The sequence below is a fragment of the Dipteris shenzhenensis genome, chromosome 29 (assembly GCF_047967505.1).
Source record: "Dipteris shenzhenensis isolate YYH24624 ecotype China chromosome 29, Dip_SZ_1.0, whole genome shotgun sequence".
In the NCBI taxonomy this organism is placed as follows: Eukaryota; Viridiplantae; Streptophyta; class Polypodiopsida; order Gleicheniales; family Dipteridaceae; genus Dipteris; species Dipteris shenzhenensis.
Window position 1 is genome coordinate 28665777 of NC_141624.1, and position 17571 is coordinate 28683347.

General features: G+C 43.4%; 1 protein-coding gene across 1 annotated transcript in view; it reads left to right on the top strand.

Annotated features, from left to right (window-relative positions):
* Positions 1-13606, top strand: part of RH39 — a 99946-nt gene extending 86340 nt beyond the window's left edge. The window contains exons 8-9 of the mRNA XM_087400888.1: positions 12384-12432; positions 12580-13606. Of these exons, the coding sequence (XP_087257014.1) occupies positions 12384-12432; positions 12580-12977 (447 nt within the window). The 3' untranslated portion in view covers positions 12978-13606. The remainder of the gene's footprint in view (positions 1-12383; positions 12433-12579) is intronic.
* The last annotated feature ends 3965 nt before the right edge of the window (positions 13607-17571 follow it).

Genomic DNA, 17571 nt, shown 5'->3' on the forward strand with positions numbered 1-17571 from the left:
TGTACACAGGGCCATGTATGCATCACATTGTCAGGTGAAAGTACCAGGAGAGCGCTGTATTTTGTATGCTACCTCAGTGTTGAGGTGTTTTTTCACTGGGTACAGGTGTCAAATCAAGGGGCTTTTGCCCAGATTTTGCTTGTGAGCACTTGAGTTACTGTTTGAGACCTTCAGATGCCTTTTATCCCCTTGGCAGAAGGGTGATTGCTTGGGATTTGTCCCATTCTCTGTTGCAGGTTTGTGACAGGCTGAAGTGTCTGGAGCCTCTTTTCAGTGAACAAAACAGTGTATGATAAGTGGTTTATGCATATAAAATCAGTGCAATACCTCATCTGAGGTGGGAGAAGTGTCCAGGAGAGCAGTGTTTTGTGCTTCGTCATCTGATGATGCACTGATAAAGCACTTGTGGAACAGCTGCAGCATTCTGAAGTTACTGTTTTATGCCTATTTGAGCACGGTACAGTGTGTCAGAAGGTACAGTAACTGGAGGGAAAATTTTCTGTTTTGCTGCAGATTTTTTGATAGTAAAAACAGCACTATTGTGAGTGCTCCTGGCTCTTGATAGAGCAGGTTTTTCTGAGAAATCAGAATTTTATTCAGTCATTTTTTGACTTACAGGGAGTCAGGTACTTTCCTTATCTGATATGGCATCAGGGGGAAGTGAATCATGAATTCTGAACATAAAGAAATTGGAAGGGGCACACAATTATGCATTATGGGCAGAACAGTGTTTGAATGTACTTCTGCTAAAGAAGCTTTCTAAGCCCATAAGGGTGAAGGGTGTCAAGCCATCTGGGATGTCAGATGATGAGTGGGAGGAGCTAGATTTGTCCGCGAGGGCTGCTATCATGCTTACTCTCAGTGATTCTCTTGTGTTCAATGTTCAGGCTGAAAAGACCTCTTATGGCCTATGGCAGAGGCTAGCAGAGTTGTATGCCCAAAAGAGTTCAGCCAGTAAGGTTTATTGGTTGAAGAAGCTGGTTGATCTTCGCATGAAGGAAGGTACAGCTATGACCTCACACTTGAGTGAGTTCAATGCCATCTTTACACAGCTGATTGCACAGGGGTTGAACCTTGATGAGGAGTTCAAGGCTACTTTCTTGTTGTGTACCCTCCCTGAGAGTTGGGACACTTTCAAGACCACCTTGTCTAATTCAAATGTCACTCTTATGTATGCTGATGTAGAGAGCTCTCTCCTTATGGAGGAGATGAGCAGAAAGAATAATGCGGGCAGCAAGTCTTCAAATGCTTTGCAGGTACAGGAAAGAGGCAGGACTTAGCAAAAGGGGAGATCTGCTAGCAAGTCCAAATCCCGCAGTCAGTCCCGTAACAAAAAGGATATTGAATGCTTTTACTGTGGCAAGAAGGGACATGTGAAGTCTAAGTGCTTCAAGTTTATACGGGATCAGAAAGCCAAGAAGGCTGAGGCAAAGGATGCAGGCAGTGGAAGCAAAGGCAAAGGCAAGGCCAAGGTAGATGACTTGGATTGTGAATGTTGCAGCAGAAGACAGTGAAAGTGACAGGCATGATGTTTTATGCTCTTCTGCTGTAATTGCACATACATTGGTTATTGATGGCCATGACATGCACACCTGGCTCTTGGATTCAGGTGCTTCTTTTCATGTTACTCCTCATAGGGAGTGGTTTACTTCCTACACAGGTACTCATGGAGTTGTTCACCTTGGGAACAACTATGCATGTCAGATTGCAGGGATTGGCAGTATACAGATAGTATCCCTGATGGACGCACATTTATGCTTGATGGTGTTCGTCATGTGCCGCAAATCAAGAAAAATCTGATTAGCACTGGCTTGTTGGATGACAGTGGTTACCACACCACATTTGGGGATTCCAAATGGGTGATTACTGATGGCCAGGGTGTAGTGGCTGAGGGTTATAAGAGTGATACCTTGTACCCTCTTTATGTTTCCAGTGTAGGTAATCATGTTGTTGCCATAACCGAGCTGCCAAAGGTTTCATTGTGGCATAGCCGGTTGGGACACATGTCCGTTAAAGGAATGCAAGAACTGTCACGTTTGGGTTATCTGCTGTCTCTTTCATTTTCAGATTTGCCTACTTGTGATCATTGCATATTTGGCAAGCAGTCTATGACTCCTCATAAGAGGAGAACTCCCCAAAATAGAGCACCACTTGATCTAGTGCACACTGATTTGTGTGAGATGCCACTGCTATCACTAGGGGGTGCAAAGTATTTCATTACTTTTATTGATGATGCCACACGCAGAGTGTGGGTCTATTTCTTGAAGCATAAAAGCGATGCCTTAGATGCTTTCAAGAAGTTTGTCGCTCAGGTTGAGAATCGGACAGGTCGCAGGCTGAAATGCCTCAGATCCGATAATGGGGGTGAGTATGTGTCACATGCTTTTGTACAGTTTTGCAAAGCTAAGGGCATTAAACAGGAACTCACAGCCCCTCATAATGCATCTCAAAATGGTGTGAGTGAGCGGATGAATCGAACTATTCAAGAGAAGGTTCGATGTATGTTGTCTTATGCTGCATTGCCCCATGGCTTTTGGGCAGAAGCCGTGCAAACAGCAGTTCACATAATTAACAGGTCGCCGAACAAGGCTTTGGAGTTGAAAGTGCCAGAGGAGGTGTGGTCTGGCAAGCCACCTTCATATAAGCACTTACGTGTGTTTGGCTGCGAGTGCTTTGCTCATATACGCAAAGAACTGCGCACCAAACTGGAGCCAAAGTCTTCCAGATGCATCTTTATGGGTTATGGTGACGAAGGTGAAATGGGGTACAGGTTATGGGATCCCGTTAAATGGAAGATTATACGCAGCAATGATGTCATCTTTAAAGAGGATAGTGTACACAAAGAACCCGTGCAACCTGTGGAATACAGGAGGGTTGTTTATGATGATGTCGGACAGCAAAGAATGCCCATTTATCTGCAGCAGCAGGCTGCTGCAGATAACCCTGTTCAAGAGGGTATACAGGCTGAAAATCAGCCAGATAATTTTGCCAATGATGCACCACTGGATATGCCAGCAAATGGGGCTGTAGAACAGCCAAATATGGTGGTACAGCCACCCGTCATGCATGACGAACAGGCTAGACAGCAGCCTAATCCGGAACATTTTGTTAGGAGGAGTACCCGTGTACAACGGCCTTCTGACAGGTTTGTTCCAGGAGCCAATAATGTGGCTGATTTTATCATGCTGACAGATTGTGGTGAGCCTTCCAGCTTCAAGGAAGCTATGGGAAGAACATAGAAAAGGAAGTGGGAGAAAGCCATGCAATCTGAAATGGACTCCCTACTTCAAAATGATACATGGGACTTGGTGCAGCTACTTGCAGGCAGAAAGATTTTGCCATGCAAGTGGGTTTACAAAGTCAAAGTGGATTCAAATGTTTTACCGAGGTATAAGGCCAGATTGGTTGCCAAGGGATTTAAGCAAGAGAAGGGCATTGACTTTGATGAGATCTTTTCCCCTGTAGTCAAGATGACTACTTTGAGAGCAGTGTTAGCTCTTGTTGCTCATGAGGACATGGATTTATGTCAGATGGATGTGAGGACTGCTTTTCTTCACGGAGATCTCCATGATGAGATCTATATGAGTCAGCCAGAGGGATATGCTGTTAAAGGGAAAGAGCAGCTTGTGTGTAAGCTCAAGAGGAGCTTGTATGGACTCAAGCAGGCGCCAAGAGAATGGTACAAGAAGTTTGATGCCTTCATGCAGTCCCAAGGGTATCATAGGTGTGAGACCGATCATTGCTTGTACACCAAACGGGCAAAGGATGGTAGTTTGATGCTACTCATTCTATATGTGGATGACATGCTAATTGGCAGTAAATCTCAGCAGCAGATTAGTGTTTTGAAGAAGCAATTGCATAAGTCTTTTGACATGAAAGACTTGGGTGATGCAAACCATATTCTTGGCATGCGGATTACTCGTGACAGGTCCAAGGGACTTTTGTTTCTGTCACAGAAGGAGTACATTGACAAAGTAGTGCAGAGGTTTAAAATGGAGGGGGGAAAGTCTATTAGTACCCCGTTGCCTCCACATTTAAAACTCAGCAGTAAGGACAGCCCCAGATCCGATGATGATAAGGCTGAAATGGCCAAGGTTCCGTATGCATCTGCAATTGGTTCTTTGATGTATGCCATGGTTGCCACTCGTCCGGATATTGCTTTTGCGGTGGGAGTCCTCAGCAGGTATATGGCAAATCCAGGCAAGCGGCACTGGGAAGCAGTGAAAGGTGTCTTGAGGTATCTCAAGGGTACCAAAGACTTGTGCATATGCTATGGTAGGCAGGATGCATTGGTGCATGGTTTTACAGATTCAGACTATGCAGGGAATGCAGATAAGCGGAAGTCTACTACCGGTTATATTTTCACATTTGCAGGAGGTGCTATATCATGGGTGTCTCGGTTGCAGAAATGCGTTGCACTGTCAACTACTGAAGCTGAATATGTTGCAGCCACTGAGGCTTGCAAGGAAGCAATATGGCTTACTCGGCTGGTGGGAGATTTGGGCATTACAGGAGATATGCCAGTTTTGCATTGTGATAGTCAGAGTGCTATCATGTTGGCAAAGAATCCGGTCTTTCATCAGAAGACCAAGCACATAGAAGTGAAATATCATTTCATCAGGGAGGTACTGGAAGACAAGCGACTTGAGCTTGTGAAGGTGCATACTGATGATAATCCTGCAGATTTGCTCACTAAGAGCTTGCCTACAGAGCGGTTTGCACATTGCCGCCACATCATGGGATTAGGATGAGACCATTCTTATTTTATGGTCTTGTATACAGTAACTGTATATTGCTGTAATTTTTATTCTTTTCTCCCCTTTAGGCACATTGGCCTTTAGGTGGGAGGTTGTTGGGGTAAAGGCACCTTGCCACCCTTTTATTAAAGATATGACACCTATGACTGTCTTAAGACAGTCATAGGGTGAAAAACCTAATCCTAATAAAACCTATGAGTTTGTGGTGTGGCTCAACACTTCACACCCACATCTTTTGTGTCTCCTCTCTCTCTCACTCTCTCCCCGTTCTTCTTCTCCCTCATTCTTTCCCTCTCATTTGTATGGGTCAGAGTTTTATGTTGATGTTGATCACGATACTCTGAAACATTTTTGTAAACAACATGACTTGAGAGGCCTCCAAGCTAGGTGGGCAGAACTCATGTAGGAGTTTAACTTGACGATTCCGTACCGAAGAGGGAAGGATAATAAAGTTGCTGATGCGTTGTCACGCATTATGCATAATATGAGTTTCACGGTATTAGAGAGTGCTCTGATGACCGAGATTAGAGAAACTCAAAAGGTGGACGAGTTCGTCCAAAGCCTTTGGCCTAAGGCTCATGTGTTCAAACCCGGGGAAAAGGATGACCTGGCATCCAGAAAAGGCCAAACTTATGCAAGATATGCCATAAGGGATCGTATGCTGAAAAGAAATGGCAAGGTAGTAGTACCTAATGAGAATGATCTCAGGCAGAGAGTCATTCAACAATGCCATGATAGCCCATGTGTGGGACATCTAGGAGCCTTTGAACACATGAGCCTTTGGCCTAAGGCTCATGTGTTCAAACCCGGGGAAAAGGATGACCTGGCATCCAGAAAAGGCCAAACTTATGCAAGATATGCCATAAGGGATCGTATGCTGAAAAGAAATGGCAAGGTAGTAGTACCTAATGAGAATGATCTCAGGCAGAGAGTCATTCAACAATGCCATGATAGCCCATGTGTGGGACATCTAGGAGCCTTTGAACACATGAGCCTTTGGCCTAAGGCTCATGTGTTCAAACCCGGGGAAAAGGATGACCTGGCATCCAGAAAAGGCCAAACTTATGCAAGATATGCCATAAGGGATCGTATGCTGAAAAGAAATGGCAAGGTAGTAGTACCTAATCAGAATGATCTCAGGCAGAGAGTCATTCAACAATGCCATGATAGCCCATGTGCGGGACATCTAGGAGTCGAGAAGACATGATCTTGTGAGATGAGATTTCTTTTGGCCAAAGATGAAAAAGCATATTCATGAATATGTGACACGTTGTTTTTCGTGTCAGGTAAGTAAGGCAGAGCGGGTGAAGCCACCCGGACTTTTACAGCCCTTGGAGATACCACTGGGTAGGTGAGAGAGCATTTCTATGGACTTTATTGTAGGTCTGCCTACGACACAAGGTGGATATGATTCTATCCTTGTGGTGGTTGATCGTCTTACCAAGATGGCTCACTTCATTCCAACTAGAGAGTCTGTAAGTGCCCCGCAAGTGGCGGATTTGTTTATTAGACATATATTTCGTTTGCATGGATTACCCAAATCCATAGTGTCAGACAGAGATGTCAAATTTACCGGTCATTTTTGGACTACGGTATTTGAGACACTAAGGACTGAGTTGGGAATGAGTAGTGGGGATCATCTAGAAACGGATGGTCAGACAGAAAGAATCGAGCAAATTTTAGAGGATATGCTTAGAGCATATGTGTCATTGAGGCAACATACATGAGACAAGTGGTTGCCATTGTTAGAATTTGCCTACAATGATAGAAAACATTCCTCTACAGGGTTCAGTCCATTTGAGCTGAACTATCGTTATAGACCAGCGAATCCAACTATAGTTGGAATACCTCAGAAAGTGCCTAGTGCCGCGAACTTTGTGGTTCAGATGTGGGAGATGCTAGCACTTGCGAGAACTAACATCCGCCAAGCTATGGATAGAGCTAAGGTGTATGCGGATGAAAACCGATCCGCTAGAGAATTTAAGGAAGGAGAAAAAGTTTTTCTCAGAGTTCCTTCGCACTCTTAAGTCTTTGACTGCAGGAGAGTGTGCTAAGTTATCACCTCAATATTGTGGGCCATGGTTAATTCTAAAAAGAATAGGCAAGGTAGCCTATAAATTAGAATTGCCACAGGGTTGTAAGGTGCACCCAGTGTTTCATGTTTCTCGTTTAAAGAAAATTTTGCATACAGGCGACTCACTAATCGAAGGTGTTCTTTTTGTTTCAGGAGATAGAGGATAATGCAAGACGCAAACCAATAGGAATCCCGGATCGAGGAACAATGCAAGTACGCAATAGGAAGATACCCACGGTGTTGGTTGCATGGCATGGTTTACCTCTATCAGAAGCTACTTGGGAATCCGTATACCAGTTACGGAGAGTATTTCTAGACTTTATCATCGAGGACGCTGATGCTTGAAGAGGGAAGGAATGTTACGTTTAAGTCGAGATAACATGACCTCGGAAGGGTCAGTCGACATTTTCCTTTAAAGGATCAATGTTTGTATTATATTTGTTTGGGCTTCATGTAAATGATAAAAAAGGAATCAAGGTCAAGGTCCTTGGTGAGGGTGACATGGCACTAGACTAGGTGGATCTAAGGCTAAGGGACCTAAATGCATGAAATGTGCCAAGGGGCAAATGGTTTTAATGATATCCCAAGAGAGGGGTAAATGATGCATTAAGGAGGGACCCTAAAATGAAGACATGTGGCATACTAGATCCATCTAGGGGAATTTGGGGCTTGGTGGAGATTTAGTAAGCAAGAGCTTGAACGCAAGATTCAAGAGAGAAGAGGGAGCTTACCACGACCACCGAGATCGGCTGGGAGGTGATTGAATGTGCCTGCACCTGTGATTCGACGTAACAAGTTAGGAGTAAACAAGTTTTTGTGTAACAAGGAGGTCCTTCAGCCAAAGCAGATTGTGTACCATACTGTACGCAAAGGCCCTTAGGGCAAGGAGTTTTACAGCTGTCTTGTAAAATTCAAGAATTATACGGCATTAGATGCCAAGTGGATGGATGAAGACATGTTGTCTGATCATCCACAGCTTTTGGATGTTTACAAGGAAGCTTTTCAGTTGAGGTCAACTGAATAGAAGTCGAGGGGATGTCACCACAATGTAAATATCCTAAGTCAAAGTACAGTTGACCATTTATTTGATCATAATTAAAGAGTTTTCCATATGTATTAATTATGGTCAAAGAGTTCTTTTAATGGTCAAAGAATTGACTACGATCAAAGATACTTTACTTTGGTCAAGTAAACCTGACTTCGGTCGGGGAGACTTGGTTTATTATCAAGAGGGTTAACTGCGGTTAACCAGAGAACCACATAGTTGGCTACGGTCAGAGAGTGTTGACTTCGGTCAACGAGACTTGGCATGCGACAAGAGGGTTAACTACGGTTAACCAAGATGTGCCAACTTCGGTTGGAGAGACTTGACTATAATTAAGGCGCCTCGACCCTTGGTCAAAGCCCCTTAATTATGATCAAGAGCGTTGATTTCGGTCAACCAGAGAATAAATATATTTGTTATATTTGTTATGTGTGCACATGTGTTCAGTGGGGACGCCCACCGTGACTAGAATTAGTCCACAATGTGTTATTTGCATGCAAAGCGCTAACAATTAATGGGTACCATGGTGGTGCGCTTTAATTAATTGTTGCAGGTACTAGGAAGAGTGATTTTCCTAAGTGCAATGGAGCCTAACAAGAGTCTAGGAGGCGGTTCGCGTGACCAAGTGCTTCGAAGACTCCAGAGTTGCCCTTAGTGGCATGTAATTAGGAAAGTAATGTAGAATTTGACAAGTGGCTTAATTAGGAAAGTAATGTAGAATTTGACAAGTGGCTTGTTGCCAAGAAAGGGAGCCTAAGAGCTCATGTAATGATTCATTTTTACATTTTGAATTTATATATGAGCAGCTTCCAGGCTGAACTATGTATTCCTTCTTCTCTCAAGTAATAAAATCCTTGGGGGGGGTCCAGCCCGACTGTTGTCCTGGGCCCTAGTGTATTTGTAGAGAGAGAAAGAGAGAGAGGGAGAGAGATAGTGTTTGCAGAAATTTTTGCTTACGAGATTCAAGTAGATGGTTTCAAATGGCATGTCAGGAAGGCTGCAACAGCCCCAATTCGTAAGTATCTAACAGTCACTGGTAGTAGCCTTATGCCAAGTCCTACAAACCATGAGATGCAAGATTTGCCACAAAGGTCGATAGCGAATTCAGAAATGGGAAGCTTTCAACGGCCTTTATGGACAGTGTTGATATGTCAAGCATTTGAGAAGTGAATGATACTTACTGTTAATGTGGCATATTTTTCAAACTCTGTTATCTCACTTGGTTCATCTTCCGGATTCCACCTGGAGTTGATGGGAGCTTGTACAATAATTTACACATGAGAGCTCGCTTCAAGACATAGATGTTTGTGTTGAGTCTGTCACATCTCGTCTACTCGAAACTTTTGAGTTACATCGATATGTTTTTTTCATAACGGCATCTTCTCCATTGGTTCATGCCTTGTTTTGTCTTGAAAGTTCTGCTGGAGATGTTCTTGTTGACAGTCACATCTCCTCTACTTCAGTTTATATTAATATCTTCTTTTATACAAGGCCATCTTCTCCGCTCATATTGGCAATATAGGAGGGCTTCATACTGGGACAACAGACACACATTGGCTGGGTGCAGTAGGACAGTGGACTGGGCAGATTTTTGGGAGCATGGTGCCGCCTCTCCCCATTGAGACAAGTGCACCCGGCGCGAGCCCTCTCCCATGTGAGGGGGATAAGCACACAGATGGAGGTAGACTGCCATTCCTCAGCCTTGGAGGGGCGGTTTACTCACCTCAGCTTGTTAGTAATGGAAATCCCACCACAGAGTATCCTGCAGCGGAAAACCACTACGGAATCAAACTTTTTAACTTGTACAACCATAGAGCCAGTAAATAGACCGTGCATCCAAAAAAAATATAGAAGCAACAATGATATCTTTCCGTCCGTCCAAAACTGGACAAATACAAAAGAGATAGAGTCCCACCAAACTGTGGTCCTCCAATCTTACCAAAGTCCTCCTACTCTGCCTGGCACTCCTAGGTCCTTGAGCCTGCATACTCCTCTGAGCTTATGTAGACTCCTTGTCCAGTGATCTTTCCACCTTGCTGCCCGGGTAGTCAGCCTAGGTGGGGAGCACCTTCTAAGCTAAGTCTGCAGCTTCTCTGTGCCTCCACCTCATCCTGAATATCGGCCCAAGGAAGGTTCTCTGCTGCTCCCTTCTGCTCCCTGAATGGCTGCTCCAAGTGATGCCTTATGGAGGCCCAAATGCCCCCTTATATAGGGGATGAGCCCCCCTCAGAATAGCCGATAGAAGGGCTGACTCCTGGGTTTGTTTGGGCCGGGCAGCCCTTTTTACGGCCCTTGTGGACCTGCCTGGCCACGTTGCATCCAGCCACTGGCCAAGCTCTGCTGCCCTAAATCCCGACCTCCCGTGGGGTCTACTTTGCTGCCCAGAATCTCGTGCTGGTTCTGCTTCTGTTCAGCCTCCTTCCAGCCCTAGAGACACCTGCCCATGCTCCATACTATGCCCTCAGGTCTTTAGTACCAGTGCGTACACAGGCGCTGTCAGCCCGTACACATGCTGCAGGGTCCCGTGATCCAATGGTGCTGATCCAGGCTCCCAAATCTGCCTTGTCCTTCGTCACTTCGTCGTACACTTGCAGGATCCTGCGTGGCAAATCTGTACACCCGTCTGCCTCCAAAGGACTTCCTTCCTAGGTATCCTCTCTGTTGTGCTGCCCCTGCAGCCCTTGTGCTGTCCATTTGGCAGCCGCTATTGTCCTATGGTCCACCCCCCCAATGCACTTCTCATTTGGGGTTCACCGACCCACATTGGACCGATCCCAATCCATCGATGAAGATGCTTCAGTAGCTCTCGTGTCATAGCCCTCTGCAACAATTTGGTGTCGATGTAGTCCTCTGGCTTTTCATCCAATGGCTTTTGCTCCGCCAGGTCCTGTTCCGCATAAGCACACTAGTCTGGTACATAGGTCCATCCAAGTTAGCACCTGATGGTACCACCACCTTCAGTCGCAAACCCGCCTTCGAACTCAAGCACTCCAGGCACCAACATCCTGCAACCAAACAGCATACACAAGACATTATATCTGAGGCATAAATCCAGATTACCTGAACCGTAAGGCTCCATGTGTGGTTCTGTGTTGTCCCCCTCTAAGTCATAACCTCCGTTTGATCCGTGTAGAAGAATCCTCCTCTGTGTTAGCAACACCAGTCAAGCATCCAGATGGCTCCAGGCACTCATCACTGTGCATCGCTTCAAAAAATATTTTGACTCCTCTTCCAACCATCTCCCAATGTCACACATCTTGACAGTAACATCGGGGTCCGTATACCTAATCTCAATTGTAGTGGAAGATGCCACCAAGAAAAGTTCTTCTTTGACCACCAATTGAGTTGACTCCTTTGAGTCTGAGATGGCCCCCCTCTTCTTCTGATTAGCCTTTTCCTTTGTGCAGTCCTTCACAAAATGTCTTTGCTTATCACAATAGAAGCCTTTCTTTTCTTTCTTTCTCTTCTTCTTGTTCTCTTTATCTGAAGGGTCCGCACCTTCATTCAATTTGTCTTTATTTTTCTTGGCCTTGCTAGGCTTGATCTTGTCCTGAGCTACTAGGGCTTTATCATCCATTCCATCGTACTTCTTTTCCCGAGCTTCTTGTTGCAGCAGCAGCAATGGAACCAGCTCTTTGAAAGTCATTGGTGTCTTGCCCTGCAATCATCGTAGTAACAAAACTATTGTTGGTCGAGCTCGTCCTTTGACCAACTGCCGCCAATTAATCTTGCAGCACCTTCATCTTGGTGATGTGTTCTTGTACTGATGCCCCTTCATCCATGCTCATGTAATACAGCTTCGTCTCGAGGTCCAAGATTCTCGTGTCGTTATTGAGCTCATACATGTCCCTCAATGTTGTCCAGGCCTCGAAAGAAGAGTTTGCCATTTGTATGTGAGGAAGTACCACATTTGCCGTGGTGCCCACAATGATAGCCAGGGCCTCCGCATCACAGATCTGCCATGCTCTCATTAACATGGGTCCGCTGGTGTCGTCACTATTGCTGCGGTAGTTGTGGCTGTAGTAGTCAGGGTGGGTTGAGGCATTGGCTTCCTACCATTTGCAATCTCCCAAAAGAGGTAGTGATAGCACTCATAGTACACCGGGCATCTGAAAGTGAAATGCTCCTTCTCTTGATGATCATCTCTCTGCACATTCTTGTCCTCTCCATCCATGGACAGCCCTGTGGCACTCCTCTACCACTTCTTCCCACCATGGTGGCCCTGATCTGGCCAGCCCACGTGGCAGCCCCATGCCTACTCCTATCAATCTATGGTCCACCCCTGCCATGCACTCCTCATATAGGGGCTCACAGGTGGGGAGATGACCAACCCTATTCCAACAACCTAGGATGCTCTATTTTCTCAACTTCTACTCTTTTCTCTGCAACAGAGTTAGTGATATGTCCATGCAATTTCCTTCAAAATGATGTCTTGTTTTGCCTCATTAGCTTTATGGTTTTTATTGGGCTTTGGATATTTGTTGGCTTATGTTTCTTCTGTCTGCAGATCGACTATCTCCATCGTACTGGACGAACTGCGCGGATGGGTGCTAAAGGTTAGATTTGGTCTTGTATCCTGATCGAGAAGTTAACTGAACATGCATTCACTCGTTGGTGTTTTGTTTGGCTAATGCGCTTTAGGATGTATGATATTGAACGTGTTTTATTGCTTGTACTCATAATCCATTTTATCTTGGTCTCAGGTAAAATTACAAGCCTGGTTACAAGGCGGAGTTTAGTTCTTGCTGAACTGATTGAAGAAGCAATGCGAAAAGGGGAAAGTTTAGAAGGAATCTCTTTGACAAAAGAAAATGTTGAAGCTTCCAAGACCCGAGCTTTTAAAATGAAGCAGAAGGAGAAAGGAAAAACCATCAAGACTGCTACCGGAAATAGATCATCAGCCGCAAAAGGATCAAAGCGAGTAATGACCAACCCAACGAAATCTTCTGTTGTACGTCTTGCTAAGGGACAGGTCAATGTAAAGTCAGGAACAAATAAATCGCCCGTTGTACGTCTTGCGAAGGGACCACTTAATGGGAAGACAGGAACCAAAAAAATGGGCAACAATGCAAGCAAAAGAGTTGTGAAAGTTAAGAGGTAATCTGCGTGCCACAACTAAGTGAAATCAGCTCACTAGTAGCAGAGAAAACTATTCCTGATTTATTCCCTCAGAATAATACTCATCATATGCGTGTAAAGTGGCCCAAAGTTGCTGGCACCAGATTTACACTGGCACCAGATTTGTAAATCAAGAAAGGGCATTACATAGCTTTATAGGGTTGAGAGAAGTGTAGTTAAGCGCTGTCAATTGTTCATGATATGATCCAGAAAGAAGTGCAGAAATGAGGGTGACGTTGGCCTTAAAAGGTTTGTGTGTGTTGAGGGGTGGGGGATACCATTTCTATTGTTCTATCTGCTGTAGTGGAATGCACGGTTCATGGATGTTAGTGTAATAATATTTTCCCTATTGTTATAAACGGACGGTAGTACTAAGGGCTAAGTCATGGAGGCGAAGAACCTTTGAAAGTGTTTTTTGTTTGTTTTTGCTTATGCTGTGGATGAATACCTGAAATTGGACGGAAATACCATAAAACCACACCCTAAGGGAAGCAACCTCCTGATTGGAGATAAAAGGTGTCCTAAGGGGTGTTCACACTACACTACTTAACATCACACAAATCTTGCCTACAGTGGCAATGTGTGTATGATAGTAGATCAATCATCAGGCATTGTAGAAAGAGTTAAATTTAAATTTTCTCTGGATATAATGCCCTGAAGAGCTTTGTGACTGTCATGTGTAGGACTATAGTGTGTATGACATTAGATCAAGCTTATCTCTCTTGCATATAATTTGTGTTACATAACGATAGTGTGCATCTTAATGTGTTTTGTGCGAGCATCACATGATTTTGTGATATTTGGATTGTCAGTGAGAATGACAGTGGGGTCAATGATAAATTCCATGGCTATCCCCAAATAATCTAGAGATGCTAACTTCCATGGATATCCCCAAGTAATCTAGAGCTCTTCACTTAACTGTTATTGTGAAGGTTGCCTATATTCCAGCTTACATGAGGAGGTGGCTGGACAGGTTGCTTCTTGCTTAACCAAGATGAGCATGAGTTGCCAAGAAGAAACAATTTACACTTTTGAAGTCACCTCCTTGGCATAGGACAATCCTGTTGAGTAGCCTGCAAGTTTTTAAAAATGTGATTAATTGCATACCAGTGCATGGTTTTAGGGCCATGCATGCCTCTCCTTATGAGCATGAGTTGCCAAGAAAGAAACAATTTACACTTTTGAAGTCACCTCCTTGGCATAGGACAATCTTGTTGAGTAGCCTGCAAGTTTTTTGAAATGTGCTTGATTGCATACCAGTGCATGGTTTTACTTATGACACCCCAACCAAAATGTGAGGACGCGTTGCATAGGTAAATGAGAACCTGGCATCAAAAGATTTGTTGTCGTCATAGATCTTTGTTAAAGTGTTCGGACATTGAATCCCCTTCATGCATCTTAATGCAATCTAGTTTTCTTTTCAAATGAGACACCATGACCTACCCATGCTAGCTTTGATGTTAAAGCCAATTGGATATGAGCATTAATGAACATCTTGCTTGACAAAGCAATCACGAGATTAAGCATCTTAGGCACTCCAAACTTTGCTAATATGAAGAAGTGGGCAACCAATGGCTCTCTTCCTAAACCAACAGTGCTACATTGACACAATGCTTGTTAAATATAATATGCAAAATTGCATGTCCGTCTCCACTCCAATGGATCCCAATATTCCCTTCCAATGATGAATGCACAAAAATTGAGACTGTTGCATACCGCAATCTTGTTGGCTCCCTTATGTACGCATTGATCTATACAAGACTAGATGTGTCCATAGCAGTTAGACTACTCGCACAGTTCATGACCAAGCTTGGTCTGGCGCATTGGCACGATGCAAAACATGTCCTTCGATATCTGAAGGGCACTTAAGTGCTTGTGGTTCCGCTTGAACAATCTTGGCATGTTGCCCACCACTTTGTCTCTGTGAGGTGGTCTTTGATCTTTTTAAGTTGGTTGAGTGTCGTCCCCTCTGAGAAACTCCACAAGCTTTTGGCCACAAGCATGTTTTTACCATAGAACGCCATTGATAGTAGTTGGTACCTTCCTACTTATCCTCCTGGTCCAAATTTCTAAAAACATGATTTGCCCTCTTTGCCATCTCAATAGCATGCAAGATAGCTTCAAAGTCCCAAATGAATTCGAAACTTTGCAAAAGTGCAATTTCACCTACCATTTTTTGCATTAAAAAAAAACTTTATTAGTAAGGATAATACAAAGAAGAGAGGATCAACCTCCATAAAAGGAAGGGAAAAAAAATAGTCTTAGGACAAGAAACATAGTATGTTTCATGTTTTTCGGGATTGTTGACCTGTATGGAGTGGAGAATTGGTTTGATGTTGTCTCCCTGAGGGTGCAAGTAACTTGGAAATTGGCAATGCTTGGCAATAGAGGGATTTTGAATGATGCATTACTGAGGATATGGCAGTTGGTCAAAGCAATATTATTGCAATGCATATGTGAAAGGCTAGACCTTCCATGCTCTTTTTTTTATAGTAGACTCTTTTTTCTCCTAATTTGACTTGCATTTTTTGCAACAAAACTTATCTACTAAAAAAGTCTTAGAATTTTGGCTCGAATTGAATTTGAATTCTTGCAAATGACGACTCTTGGTATGAGAACATGCAACGAAGAAACCTTATCCAAAAGCCCTAAAATTTGGGTGGGAAAATCTATGTAAATCTCTAACCTCTTAAAGTCTATTGCGTACGATGTGCTTTTGGAACAAATGTCAAACTAGATTTCATGTAGCATCTTGGATTGGATGACGAAGTAGATCACATATATTCTCCTGGAATAGGTGGCAAATGGAGCGTAGGCACAATGGCACTGAATGGTAGCTGGCTCGTCAGCGGTGCATTCCTTAATTGGGTTTTGGTGTGAATAATGATGACGAAGCAAGTCATAGCAGATGTTAAATGGTGCCTCTGGAGTAGATGCTGAATAGTTAGAACAAGTGAGCAACACGAAGTAGTTTCCTATGTTTGCTCACTTCTGATGCAAGTCGTAGTGGATGAACACATTGTGATTGCAATTAATTGTGATGTATGTTGATAGATTTTGATGCATGTTGACAATTGCAATACTTGTGATCATTACCACAAACTTATATATTTCAAGTATTTTTTACGTTTTTCTTTAACATTGGAAAAGAAACGATCTTAATAGTATTTTAATTTGCAAGATTAGTTTCATTCTAGTCTGATGAAGTTTAAAAAAATATTCTTATCATGCTCATATTAAGGATCTTGTGAGATAGATATTATATATATTAAAAACTTAAAATAAGGCCATCTATGATTGTCCCTTCACCCTCACTATTACAAAGAAGAGAAACCCCTTGGAGATACAATAAGAAAGAAAAATAGATGTTTTTACAATATTTAAGAAATACATTATTTCCTTAATGGGTGTGGGATCCTTTTAAACAAAAAGGGTATGTTGTTCCCTTAATGGGTGTGGGATCACTTAAAAAAAAAAGGTCATCTCGTTTCATGTGGTGATGTTGAAGTTTGTGTGATCATTGGATTACAAAGTAGTATGGACCTCTCTTGCCATGATTAGAGGAATGAAAGGACCCACCTAAAACAAGCCAAGGTTTTTCAAGAAAAGAAGGGAGGTGGCACATTCATGATATAAGTTTGGGAAGACAAAACATAAATGTGCTACCTCTCTTTCGATGTTAACCTTTTAATAAACTCTCTAGTCCCTTCTAGATGGGTTGTTTTATATAAAGTCTCTAAAGTTGTGAAGAGAGAAGTCTGTTAGTCTTTTTGGTCTATTGATATGTACATGTGAATGCAAGAACACATGCTCACCTAAGCTTTGGCTTGCATCAACATGCATTTGCCTTGCCCTAGGTCATGTGCTCTTACATGACATTGCCATTTCCCTTTCCCATGTCCATGACAATATGAATGCATGTGCATCCTTGCTTGCCCCTTGTCCTTGCCCTTGTCCATGCCCATAGTAGCATCATGGACCTAAAATGCATGTATGCATGCGCTTGCATGTACATATGTGTGCGTGTGCATGAGCATGTGGAGAGAGAGAGAGAGAGAGAGAGAGAGAGAGAGAGAGAGAGAGATTCTTAAGTTTATGCCTTGACGGTTCTATTCTACTTGTTGGGCCTTGGAATATCCAAGGTGTTCATTGACTAGGAATGCTTGAGGCAAGAGTTTAAGGAAGAGAAGAGCCAAGTCAAAAACTTAGGAGTCCGAATGGGACTGATGCAGATACATGAGGTGCAATATCAATGAATGTGGTGCAAGAATTAGTTGCTATAGGGCAAGAAACATTAAAGAGAGAAAGAGGAAATGTATTCAAAAATTTGGGACTCAAAAAGGGCCCTCTAAGGGAGCCCTTGGGCTGGTGACATGGAAGAATAAGATGAATAAAACCCAATATAATATTGGTTGGTGGAGGGGAATAGAATATTGGAAGTGGTGTGACTTCTCTATTTCTTTATTCAATGGCCCAAACAATGATGTGGAGCACCCACTTGCTGCCTAAACTCTCCCATCATGTTTTTTAACTGTAACCAAACTGAAAAACCTAGTTTCTCAACCAAACTTGTACCA